The 12622-nt window shown below is 40.4% G+C and overlaps 1 protein-coding gene across 1 annotated transcript; it reads right to left on the reverse strand.

Annotated features, from left to right (window-relative positions):
* Positions 1–3900: 3900 nt before the first annotated feature.
* Positions 3901–12618, reverse strand: dnajb11 (DnaJ heat shock protein family (Hsp40) member B11). Its single transcript, XM_078262627.1, has 10 exons — positions 12439–12618; positions 11981–12137; positions 11055–11152; positions 9666–9798; positions 8913–9055; positions 7699–7781; positions 7546–7603; positions 7317–7428; positions 6524–6683; positions 3901–4973 (listed from the first exon to the last, which is right to left on the reverse strand). Exons 1-10 carry the CDS (start codon positions 12510–12512, stop codon positions 4909–4911), a joined length of 1083 nt encoding a protein of 360 aa, XP_078118753.1. The 5' UTR covers positions 12513–12618; the 3' UTR covers positions 3901–4908.
* Positions 12619–12622: the final 4 nt, after the last annotated feature.

A 12622-nucleotide genomic window follows, 5' to 3' on the forward strand; every position in this document is an offset into this window, starting at 1 on the left:
ATACACACACACACACACACACACACACAGTCATTCATGAACACATGTTGTATGTACAGTTTGCACACATGCAATATCTATTGTGGGAGATTATTACACACTCACAGTGTGTGACATGAACACTGCTGGGTAGATGTGTACACCATTCACCACACCATGAACTTACCATCATGAATATGTTTCTGTGGACATCCCCTGCACCACCCATGCAGACAGACTCCCCGACAGCCTTCCACCCACAGTCCCTCCACCCACAAGGTGTGGGGTGGGTGGGTGTGTGTGTATGTGTGCGTCGTGTCTGATGTCTGACACAGAAACCCTTGTGTTCAGATGGCAGCCGTAGTAAAACCACTGAGGGGTCACAGGGTCAAGACATGTTAGGGGTCCTCCTATATCACATGGACCACACATGCGCACATGCACACACACACACACACACACACACACACACACAGAGCTAGTATCTCTATGGAGCGTTTTAGCATTTTTTAGCAAATTGCTTTGGTTTTATGACCTGCAACATTATTGTTTCAGTTCACGCTCACTGCTATCTGCAAAAGGCAGCTGTTTTCAGCGAAAAAACTGATGACCATCAGACAATGTTGTTACCCAGAAGGTGAATATAGCGGAGCATTTCATACTTTTTGCCCCCAGCAGTTGGCAGAGACCATGACAGAGGTAAAAATAAATAAAAGAGTGAACATTGGTCTCATGTTTGTCATGTGGCCAGAAACTCAACTCCAAATGAATGTGTCTCTGTTTCTGCTGAATGTGTAAATAGGCATTTAACTAAAGCTATATAAGGTGATACACTCACCGGCCTATACAATGTAATGCAATCCAATACAACACCTCTGCCATGAATTCAAATGTACAACATTTTTGTTGGCACTGTCAGAAAGGTAATAATTCTACTTTATGTTTATTATTGAGGACGTAGTGAGCAGTGGTGTTGTACAACTGGAGTGCAATATATATTGACAGGTGTTTCCATTATTCTGCCCCTCTCATGTATGTAAATGTAAATGGTGGTGGCCAAAATATTGGAAACACTTCAGTTTAACACTACTGCAAACTACAATCCATAATAAACATTTAGTTTAATACCCTTATGATGTTGTCAATCAGAACATTATAATCTTTGTAAAGGCAGAATTTAAGGCAGAGCTGTCACATTAGATTGTACAAGTGAACCTTATAAAGTGGCCGGTGAGTCAGAGAGTTGTATACAGATGATTGTACTGCCCCCAGGTGGCCAAAACACATCAATGAATGCAGGTTGAACCATCATTTCTAATCCCCTAATACCATTTAATGCTATAGTGCGTGTCTCCCCCCATGCGGAATTCTAAATAATGACAACACAACTGTCAGCGCGTCCACATGATACAAGCCTACGTGATCACGCTTCACCCCCACCCCTCCTCCACGCAGCTGCTAGTAGCCGAGGAGGACACGGAGGATTAAAAAAACACGATGGACTCTTCAGGAGAGGTCGTTATCTTCACTCGAGTTTCTGCGTTTCTGAACATAGTCACACTGAGAAACACAGAGAGAGATGTGTTGAGCTGATAGTCTTTTTTTTATTTATTTTTTAATGTATTTTAATTTGAGACAATACAAGAAACCACAAGTGATAAAATACATGAACATAAACAGACAGTCACATAAAGAAAAAAAAGGAAAAAGAAAATAAAGACAAAAATAAAGAAATAAAAATGAGAGAGTTAGTAAATTAAAACTAGCAGTTGCAGTGCAAAATTAAATATTTCATGTGCTTTTTCAGTCACTTTTCAAATTCCTACCCCTATACATATTACTCTAGGCCATTCTTCTTTCAGGTATAATTCTAATGGGGACCATTGCCTTACAAAAACATCCAGCTTATTTCTTAGTACATGTGATAATATCTCCAATGGAAAGATGGACATACATTTTTCATACCACATTTGTAATATTAGGAGGATCTTCGTCTAACCATTTATGTAGTATTGTGAGGTGTGCAGCATACAAAGCGACTCTAAGAATGTGCCTGTACCTACGATCACAGTTGGTATCCAGTCCCAGTGCCACAGCTATTATAACATTTCACACATAATGATGAGCACATAGGGTCATATTTACATCGAATAGCAGGGGTAACATGCAGTCTGTGGATAATCTTATATTGAGTCTCACAGGATTTATTAGAACATGTCATTTTCTTTGCATTCAGCAAGATCCTTTTCCACATCCCCTCATCCAGTTGGAAACCAAAATCTTCACTCCAGGAAGTTTTACTATTGATCGTAGTGATATTCACAAACATTTGAGAGTAAATATAACTCAATACTTTCTTCTTTAAAGAAGAAGCCTTTAATAGTACATTTTCAAGCCACTCATATATGTTGGTATAGAATGGATATAACTCCTAAGCTGTAAATAACGGAACGATTGTGTTTGAGGGAGCTCGAATTCAGTTCTCAGTTGAGAGAAAGATTTAAAAATCCCGTCTGAGATCAGGTCTTGTATTTGAGAGATACCAGCATCGTTCAAGGTTTTAAAACCCACATCTGAACGAGACATTTCAAAGTCAGGATTGCAAACAACGGGCGTCAGAGCAGAGAATTGATTTTGAATCCCAAAGTGTCTACGTACTTGATTCCATGTTTTAAGGGTATTTCTAACAATATAATTATCTTTCCTTCCCTGTAGTGAGATTGCATTATTTATAAAGGGCATATCTGACAGAACCGGTTCACATCCGATATTTTCCAAATCCAGAAATGTGGAATTAGCATCATTATTTAACCGTTTAGTAATATTTCTTATTTGTGAGGCCCAGTGATAATACATTATATTTGGCAATGCTAACCCCCCTTTGTCCCTTGGTAACTTACCAATTTAAATCTTGGGCGCTTGCCCTTCCATACAAATGTACTTATCAAACTATGTAGTGATTTAAAAAACTTACCTGGAACATAATTGGGTAGCATCTGCAATGGATAGAATAGCCTGGGTAAGACATTCATCTTAATAATGGCAACTCTGCCAAGTAATGATATTAACAAAGAACTCCATCTTTGAAGATTTTTCCGAATTTCATTCACCACTGAGTCTAAATTAATTTTTACCATATCATCAACATTACAACAGACATTAATTCCCAAGTATCTAAACCCATGAGGAGACAACTGAAAAGGAATGTAAGCCGATAGCTGATAGTCTTAATTAGCTTTGTAGCAACTCATTTGGCAACGGCTTGAATGTAACGGACGTTGAATATTATAAAAAAGTTACGCACTAAAGCTTTAAGGAGCCTTAACCTTAAAACAGCCCTTGTTCCCCTGTTCTCACTTTCAACATCTAACTACGGAATTAGTCCTAAGGAACATTAATATACGTGAGCTCACACTAAGGAAGTTTTTTTTTTTTACTTGATTATAAGATATAGCCTACTTATTAAGTAATTCCCCTCATACATCTGCTACAACACTAAACAGTGGAGCTTTAAATGTTGTGTTTCATTGGGTAAAACCTAACTTACATTTAGGAATATTGCAATTAATTAACAGGTGCAGTAGGAAACTTCTATAGAAATAACTTTTTGAAACTGTCACTATATCCTGACAGTAGTACATCAGTTTCCCTCTCGCACCCGAAGATAAACAACCAATGAGAGGTGAGAGTCTAGTCTGACCGGCGTTCACAAGCAGTGACAGTGCTTTAGACGCTCCTCGGCTCTGATTGGTTGTTTTCCTTACGTCATCGGGAGTACCCGGAGGAAGCAGAAGAGGTTTTTCTCAATTCAAAAGAAATTTTGTGAGAAACGTCCTGAAGCCTGGAGGTCAGGGTTATGCACTAACGGCCACCAACTACGCTCTTCCGCCATCTGCTGGTGAATCTAGGGTATGCCATTCATCAGAATTTGTAGAAATCTTTATTCATAATCGTCAGCCAACAGTACATCATCCCCTTAAGGCCGTGACACTCTCATAACATTGGGAGGCAGCACTGCAGTAGATAGTAAAAACAGAGAGAAGTGAAATCCTAAAACCACCCCAGGGATGTGGATACTTCATGGCCTGAGGTCCCTTTGAGTTATTCAGCCCAGACAGGGAGAGTGTCACAGGTGTGTGAAATAAAACTTCCCTACAGTGGCGCTGCTCCAAATCCTCCAAAATAAAAATTTTAAATGTTCACTGTTTCATTTAAGAATTCAACTCTTGTCACAGCATACCTGGGAGTTGTGCAATGCGGACATTTCTCCCGTTTCGACGTGTAAACGGATAAAAAGAGCCAACATAAATTAGGAAAACTAAAACGCAACAAACAGATGAGCTTTTGTTCTTCCCTATTTACAAAGTATTATTGAACAGGAGTCCGACCAGAACAAAACAATATTTCATCAGTCAACAGGTGAAGCTGTTACATTCATAAAACTAATAAAAAGGCCTTGCACAGGTTGAAAATTGTTCAAAAGTTGGTAAGGTTTTTCTTCTTCTTCTTCTTCTTCTTCTTCTTCTTCTTCAGATGTTGAGTCTGTCAGCAGCTCATCCTTCAGCAGATGAAGTGGGCTGTACCCAGAAAGGTACACTGGTTGACACATTAGTAGACAGTGTTTGTTTAACTTCACTCAGTTAGAAATAAGTGAATTAGCTTTTTAAAATTAACAAAAGAAGGCCCTATTACAAAAGAACGTGGGACAAGAAAAGTAAAACAAAAAAAAGACACCCTTTCCATTTATACACTTCAAATAAAACAAATTAGGTTCAGCCATCCTGAGAACAATCTGAAAATAATAAATACACCCTGGCCAGAATTATGGAGCATGGTTCGGTTGATTGAAGGTGTGGGTATGGATGTGGGTGTGTGTGGGGGTGTGTGTGTGTGACAGATAACTGAGTCCAGGCTGTGTCTGTTGGTGTGTTAGTATCCTTGTAGTCCATTATAAATCTTCTGTACAGAGCTCTGCTTCAGAAGACTCTGAATACCTGCAACAGCAGAAAGATAACTGTTAACAGTGACACACACATACATAATAAATATATATAAAAAAATAAATCACTGAATGTTACTTCTTCATGTTGTATATAGTTATAAATAGTTGTCAATTTAGAAATGCTTGAATACATGTGCTGCTTCTTCTTGTATACAGCTGTAAATATAAAAATGTAATGCTTGATTAAGGGCCCTATCTCGCACTCGGTGCAACGCCCGAATAGTTGTCAGTTTCCCGTGACACCCGTGGGCGTGCTGGTCTTACAGGGAGGTGTGTTCAGGTGCATTCTGCCATCTTTAGGCAGCGGGAAGTAATCCTGCCATTGAACACACACACACACACACACACACACACACACACACACACACACAAACACAAACACAATGCGCCAAGGTCCAAAGGCGCATGGCTTTTAAAGGGAATGGGAGATGATCTCTGATTGGTGTATTGCACGTTACCCTCAAAACACACTTATGATTAATGAAGACACTAAGTATGGACCCTTTTTTCCGCCGTCAAACTACCAAAAGTGGATTTGGACACGCCCTAAATGCACCTGTGCCAGGTGCTTCACGCCGTGCGCCCAGATCGTTAAAATAGGGCCCTAAATGTGCTGTTGTTGTTGTTATGGATATAGAAAGGTTTAAACAAAGTTGTGTAACAAAGGTACATCTTTCATGAATGTCTTTTTAGAGCTTGTATACCCAACGACAAAAACATTTTTAATTGTGCTGTCAGTTAAACGTGTTATTAACGGCGTTAACGCAAACCCATTTTAACGGCGTCAGTTTTTTAATTGTGAGACTAATGTTCTTTTTGGCCTAGCAAACTTTGTAGTTTTTTTTCACATGCTGTTGCAACAACTAGTAACGTTAGAAAAACTACAACACCACACCGGATCTAGCTAGACCGGAAACAAAACAACAGGCACGCCGCACACACTTGTTTGGTCTTGCGAGCCGGCCAAAGAGTAGTAGGCCAACGTTACGTTTTGAGTGGATGGCGAGCACGAGACGCCGAAATGGACGCCAATAAGATTCTGAATGGAAAGTTGCCAAATGGTTCCATTGACAAGACCAAAGTGATCTGTGCGTTTTATCGTTAGCTATCATCGCAGCACGTCCAGTCTGAAATACCACTTGATGGCCAAGCACACAGCTGATGCCAATTCTCCGCCGATTCACTTTTCCATAGATAAAAATGTGCGATTAATTGCGAGTTAACTATGACATTAATGCGATTAATCACGATTCACTATTTTAATTGTTTGACAGCACTAATTTTTAATTAAGGGTGAAAATATTGTTGAATTCATTGTTCTAGGCTACACATGCTGGTAAGTTTTTTGTAAGACGATACTGCAGTCTAAAAGGACATTAAGGTTGTAGTGCAGGCCATGTAGTAGTACCACTTTAATACTCTTTGTTACAAGTAAAACTCCTGCATTGAAAATGTTAACAGTATTAGCATCAACGTTACTCATGTAAAATAGGAGTTTCTCCCTCCCCCCCCCCCCAAACCTGATCCTTCCTTTATTCTCACCCTCTTTCTGCTGTTCGTCAAGCTGCGTCTGAGGAAACTCCACATCGAAGGTGATGATGAGGGAACCTCGGATGTTGATGTTGTCAAAGTTTGGCAGGCCCTCTCCTTTCTTCCACATCCGAGCACCAGGCTTGGTGATCTTATCCCTCACTATATGGACCTGTCAGGCAAAGACTGATTCAATTCAACCAGCACATCACAGCCAAACACACACCGTAAGGCCTCCTGCACACTGGCTGCGTGGCGTGAGCGTGTCAGCTGCGTGGCGTGTCCGTTTTTATTTCGGCTCCCATGTTAACAGGTTAGAGCTTGCACACTGCCTGTGTGACACGCATGTCTCAGGTGCGCCGAAAACGTGTGCATGCTAGAAATAGAACCGACGCCTATTTTTCACGCAAGCGTGTTGGAAGTGTTTCCAGGCAAAATAGAATACGAAAAGATGTTTATATGTCATTTTGACACAAATACATTTAATAAATGACATTTTGATGTTTGAAAGTCTCTAGGTTTTGACATAAATGCAGATATAAATGTAATTTAAAAAAATAAATAATTATCGCTTTTCTAATATTGCACCTGTCAATACAGAACGAAATATTCTGTATGTATTCTGTATTTTGCCGTCAATACTGCCGACGTTGTCTCTGCTGTAATCAAATCAGTCTATATTTATGTTTAACAAGGTATTTCATTTGATCAATGGGAAACATACATGTGTACAGACAAGGCTGAATTTTAAAAAGGAGGGGTGGAGAAGCACTATATTAGTAAAAACACAAGGTATGTACAGAACCTTGTGTCCGTCCAAATGTGTGATGTCCATCTCAAAGCCAATCAGAGCCTCCACCAGGGAGATGGTGACGTTGGTGTACAGGTCATCTCCTCTGCGTTCAAACAGGGGATGTCTAGAAGGAAAAGCATCCCCACATCACGTTACGGAGTGTCACTAATTTAATATAAATCAGCAATAAAAAAGTATATATTCTTGCAAATCACACACAGTAAATACAGCATATTCATACTTCAACACTTTGATGCGGAACCGTAGATCTCCAGGTTCTCCGTCGATGTGAGGTTCCCCTGAGGTCACACATGAGACGTTAACGACAGGTATTATTTGAAAATAACAAAACACAAATGATTTCCTTTTTAAATTGAGCTTCACGTAGCTTTACCTTCTCCAATGAAGGGGTACTCCATTTCATCTCTCACTCCTTGTTCGATTTCTACCTCCAGGGTTCTCTCTTCATTTACCAGCCTGTGATGAACACATAATAGAAAACATGTGTTGGTTTGAACTTCTATCCTAAATGTTATTACACCTCTAATATACACTCAGTTGCCATTTTATTATTATTTTACCGCCGGAGCAATAGGGGCCTCTCAAGACAATGCTTGGGATTCCAAAAGCGTCTCTCGCAAAAATACGCGCTAGGTCTATTATTTTTTGAGTCGCATGGCGTTGCACAGGCCGGACAGGAAGTGGAACGGCAAGAGCATCCGGTCAATTTTCAAAATAAACACTGTGTGCCCACTCCTGATAGTGTAGTGATATATATGATACACTATTTTAACAACTACAGTAAAACACAGACACAAATCTTTGACCCGTTGTCGTTCATCACTGGATTAAATGGAAGAAACCATTGAACTATGTAGACTACTTACTTCTTTTAATGGTAGAAGCACAGATATCCAGGAGAAATGACCAAATCGACAAAATTTGATAGGACAGGCAAAACGCGCCGCTTCTAAAAACGCTCCCGTGTGGTATGACAAACAGCAGGACAGTGAAAACCACGGCGCAGCCAGAGCCACATCTGTGCCTGGTGGAATCTCTGTGTTAACCAAAAACTAAAGCAGCCTAACACAACAGTCCGGCAATTACAGCTGGGCAATATGGAGAAAATCAAATATGCCGATATTTTTGACCAAATATCTCAAAATCGTGGCGATATTGTATGATGGGTTGACAATTGGTGCTTTCACAAAATATGCACACAATGAGATTTTTGATAAATAATCTTCAGTTATGTGGATATAATGACTACGTGGGTAAAGGCAAATAATAGAACAGCTAGAACAGTCCGGTGAGTTCAGAAAATGACATCACTCTACTGTAACGCAGCCTTTAAAACCAGGAAAAGACAACACTTGTGTCATATCAGGATATTACGATATCCAAAATCTAAGACGAGGTTTAGCCTCATATATCGATATCGATATATTGCCCAGCCCTACCTGCAATAAATCCTCCTTCATAACAAGGTTCTTATGTTCAGTTTTGTTGATTTGACTGTATGTGCATTTTGGAGGATGAATTGTATTGAACATACATATATACATATACACACACACATATACATACACACAAAAGAATTAAACTTACTTTACATTGGGACACTCATCGCATACCATCTCCTGAGTCATCTGGAAGCGGCCAGGTCCGAGCTGCGTCGTCCTCATCTCCTGTCTGCAGTTACACTTCCTCTTGCCGGGGGCTTCTTTGGCTACAGGCTTTACGCGTACCACCTGTACCACCACAGCAGTTGTTAGAAAAGATTATAAACTAAAAGTAAACAAGTACATTTGCCGTTTGTAAATCAGATGATAAATCAGTAGCTTTTGCAGTGGGACGGCTGCAAAGCTTTATTTGACAACTTAATGATGATATCAATGTCTGTCAGTCAAACACGTAGTTGTGACCAATTTCACTTTGGGTTAGAAATCAAATATGGATAATAAGTGCAGATTATTAATTTAGAAAACAGGCGGTACATCCCATGCCCCTTATTTGATATCTCCTCGGCTGAACCCATTGTTCCGTCCCTCCTCGGTGGAGGCCGTCTCAAAGCTCTCATTTCTGCCCCAAGGAGCGAGCATCGAAGAGGGATCACCGAGGAGCTATAGGCGAGGAAACGCGAGAGCAGCCTTCCTGGAAGCCGTGCAGCTGAAGGAGTTGCTAACTCCGCCCATACAGCTGACAAATTCATGCGACGCTTCAGAGGAAAGGACGTCTCACCCCCCTAAAATCACATTTGCTCGTTTCCTCTCTCCTCCCACGATTTCCTCGCGTCTCTCCCGTGCTTCCTCAGGGATGCAATTTAAGTGACATGAGATGCAGCTAGGATATCCTCCTCACCTCCACAAAGTTCCCAGAGTACACCTCTTCAAGCGTGACCTCCAGGTCTAGTGTGATGTCATTTCCTCTGGGGATGTTTCTGTCCTGTTGCTGTCGGTTGCCTCCAAACATGAAGCCAAAGTCACCAAAGAAGCTGCAGAAAGAGGACAGCGTAAGAGGAGACTTGTTTTTTTTCCCCCCCCTTTTTCTTTTTTTTTTTTTTAGAAATAGACATGTGCAAAGCACAATTTAATCTGCGATTTGATTCAGCATCATTATATTACTACACATTTTTATAAAACACTTGGCTTCTAACAATTGAATGCCATTGCCCGTACATTTAATATCCATGATTTCTGTTGCATGTTTGTAGCAAATATCCCAGAAACACAAGTTAATCTTGTAGACCAATGTCCCTGAAGGGTTGATTCATCCTAACCACAAATGGTAGTAGCCTTTTCTGCATATAGTGGTTGGTTAAATGTATCTTGCTCAAAAGATTAAACATCTTGTTAAAAAAAACTAAAAAAACAACCAACAACTCAAGAGCAAACAGGGTTTAAAATTAGCACCACCCACATGATGGTAAAATGCAAGTGGCTGCAAGCTTTGCTTCACTCACCACACCAGCCAAAAAACAATGGCAATCTAATAAGAGGCAGGGAGAATTTAGACACATTCACTAGACATTTGGCTGGTGGACAAAAACAACCTGATAGCAAGAGTTCTTTTTTAGAATCAGTGTCACACTGACACAAAAAAAACCTCTCGATAATCCACAGCACGAGAATGTCAACAGTATTCATTTGGTAAAAAAGTAGCAGCAGTGTAAACTGTTCACAGTGAGGTCTGTGGATTATCTAGATCAACCACGACGTCGTTTCTGGAAAGACACATTGTGGATGAGTTTTTTCCAAAACTGTGAGCACCACATCAACTGTAAGGCCTGTTCGTTTAGATTCAACAGGCTTAAGAACTCTTTCATACTTCAGTCTATCCTGTCGCTAAACCAAAATAAGTGTGCTGCCAATTAAGATCTGGACCCGAGGATATCACGAAACAGTTTTCTTTGCCATTTGCTGTTGATATGTCTTCATCTTTTTACTATATGTGTAAATGTTGTCTCGCTCCGTGAGTATTTTTCTTTTTATTTCTTCTTTTTGGTCGGATCTGCTAGGGAATGCAAATGAATTTCAGTGTAAATAAAAGTTGTTATGATTGTATCGGGAAGAGGAAGAAAATGTGGGCAAATATGATCAAACTAACTGCATGGCTGGACAGTACTAGGATCAAGTGATAGTTTTTTGGGGCGAAATGGCCCTTTAAGTGGCCCTTACATTAGCTGCATACAATACAGTATCCCATTGGCTTTTAGTTCTGTATAAAACCAGCTGAGCTAATGAAACCAACCTGGAGAAGATATCGTTGTGTGAGCCGTGGTGACCCTCTTTGAGTCCATCTTCTCCGTATGTGTCATACTGTTTCCTTTTCTCCTCATCTGAGAGTACCTACAAATAAACGTGTCAGTCACAGAACCAACACATTCTACATTGCTGTTTCAATTCACGTTTCATTCAGCATGTGGAACCTTTTCAACGTAATGTAATCCAACACAATAATATTACAGAAACCTCAAACACCATCAACACTTTAACAGAACTTGTACATTAGAATATTCATAAAAGCAGTATTATTTATATAGTATGCTAAAATAAGACAAGAGAGACCTGTATACATCCCAAAATATGCAAATATGAAGACAGCACTAAAAGGTGCAAGTATAAAAATATCAATAAACCAATATTCACAATGTAGAGCTGTCTGTCTATCGAGAGATAAAATAAATAATATAAAATAAATAGACAGATATATGACAAGTAGCATATACATAGTGAACTGCATCATTTTGGACAGGTGTTTATGTCACAATGTCCACTCCTTGTATATCAAATCACACGACTAATCATTGTTATGTTTAGGAGCATGAATGTGAAAATATAATCGGAAAACACCTGCAGATGTCATCTGATTCCACTCCCACTTATCCACGTCTGGCTTTCCTAAATGCCAGCTGTATTGCGTAACAGCCAATCAGATGCAGCCACACGGTCTAGTCGACCAATCACAGTGACCGTGCGGTTTCCAACAACAACAACCAAATAGCTAGCGTACAACTGAATTTTTTTCCTTTATCTTCCCCACACAATGACATATTTCAATGTCAGAGTTCCCTGACCAGTATGCAAATAAAACCATCCTCTGAGTCTAAGTTCACTGCGCCTCTCTTTAGCTATCTCTGGCATCAGGCACACAACAATAGCTCTGTTCGTTCCCACCTCATAAGCTGCTCCCAAGTCTGCAAATTTGTCCTGAGCTTTCGGGTCGTCTGGGTTTCTGTCGGGGTGTAACTGGAGAGCCAGCTTTCTGTAGGCCTTCTTTATGTCCCTGATTGAGGCACTCTTGCTCACTCCCAAGATCTGATAGAAATCTCGCCTAAAAGAGAGACAGAGAGGGTGGTAACGTTAGCAACGGCGATAGACGAACGTTAGCAGCGGTTATGGACGATACAAAGGGAGCGACAAATGCACAAGATAATAAAGGCTGTCGTTAGATAACACTGTTGAAACGTCTACGGAGTGAAAAACACTCATTAGCAAGTTAGCTCGGTGTGTGAGCCTGCTCCCAGTTCACTTCACACATGCATAACTGGTCTGGACCAATCACAGCGAAACATGTGTACCACCTGGCGATGCTGTTCCACCGCTTTGCTGTTGTAACGTTCCAACCGACTTACCCCGCGAGCACAGCCGTGATAACATAAAGAAGCAGGCAGCACACATTGCAGAGATTCATTCCTTTGGTAGCCATAGGTCCCCGTATTTCTAAAAAAAAAAAGGAAGTAGCAAAAGAACAGCCGGCTTTTGAAGGTTGGAACCCGGCTACCAGACACAAGCCTTCTTCCTCCTGTCAGAGAGAGC

The sequence above is a fragment of the Sander vitreus genome, chromosome 11, assembly GCF_031162955.1.
Source record: "Sander vitreus isolate 19-12246 chromosome 11, sanVit1, whole genome shotgun sequence".
Taxonomy (NCBI): domain Eukaryota; kingdom Metazoa; phylum Chordata; class Actinopteri; order Perciformes; family Percidae; genus Sander; species Sander vitreus.

What these genes read in the sequence shown, in the direction of transcription:
- dnajb11 (XM_078262627.1), bottom strand. Translation starts at nt 12,512, where the DNA reads ATGGCTACCAAAGGAATGAATCTCTGCAATGTGTGCTGCCTGCTTCTT. An exon ending in ATCACGGCTGTGCTCGCGGG is followed by an intron (nt 12,138 to 12,438) that starts GTAAGTCGGTTG and finishes TCTCTCTTTTAG; the next exon opens with GCGAGATTTCTATCAGATCT. An exon ending in CACATTTGGACGGACACAAG is followed by an intron (nt 6,684 to 7,316) that starts GTTCTGTACATA and finishes TTTGCCTGACAG; the next exon opens with GTCCATATAGTGAGGGATAA.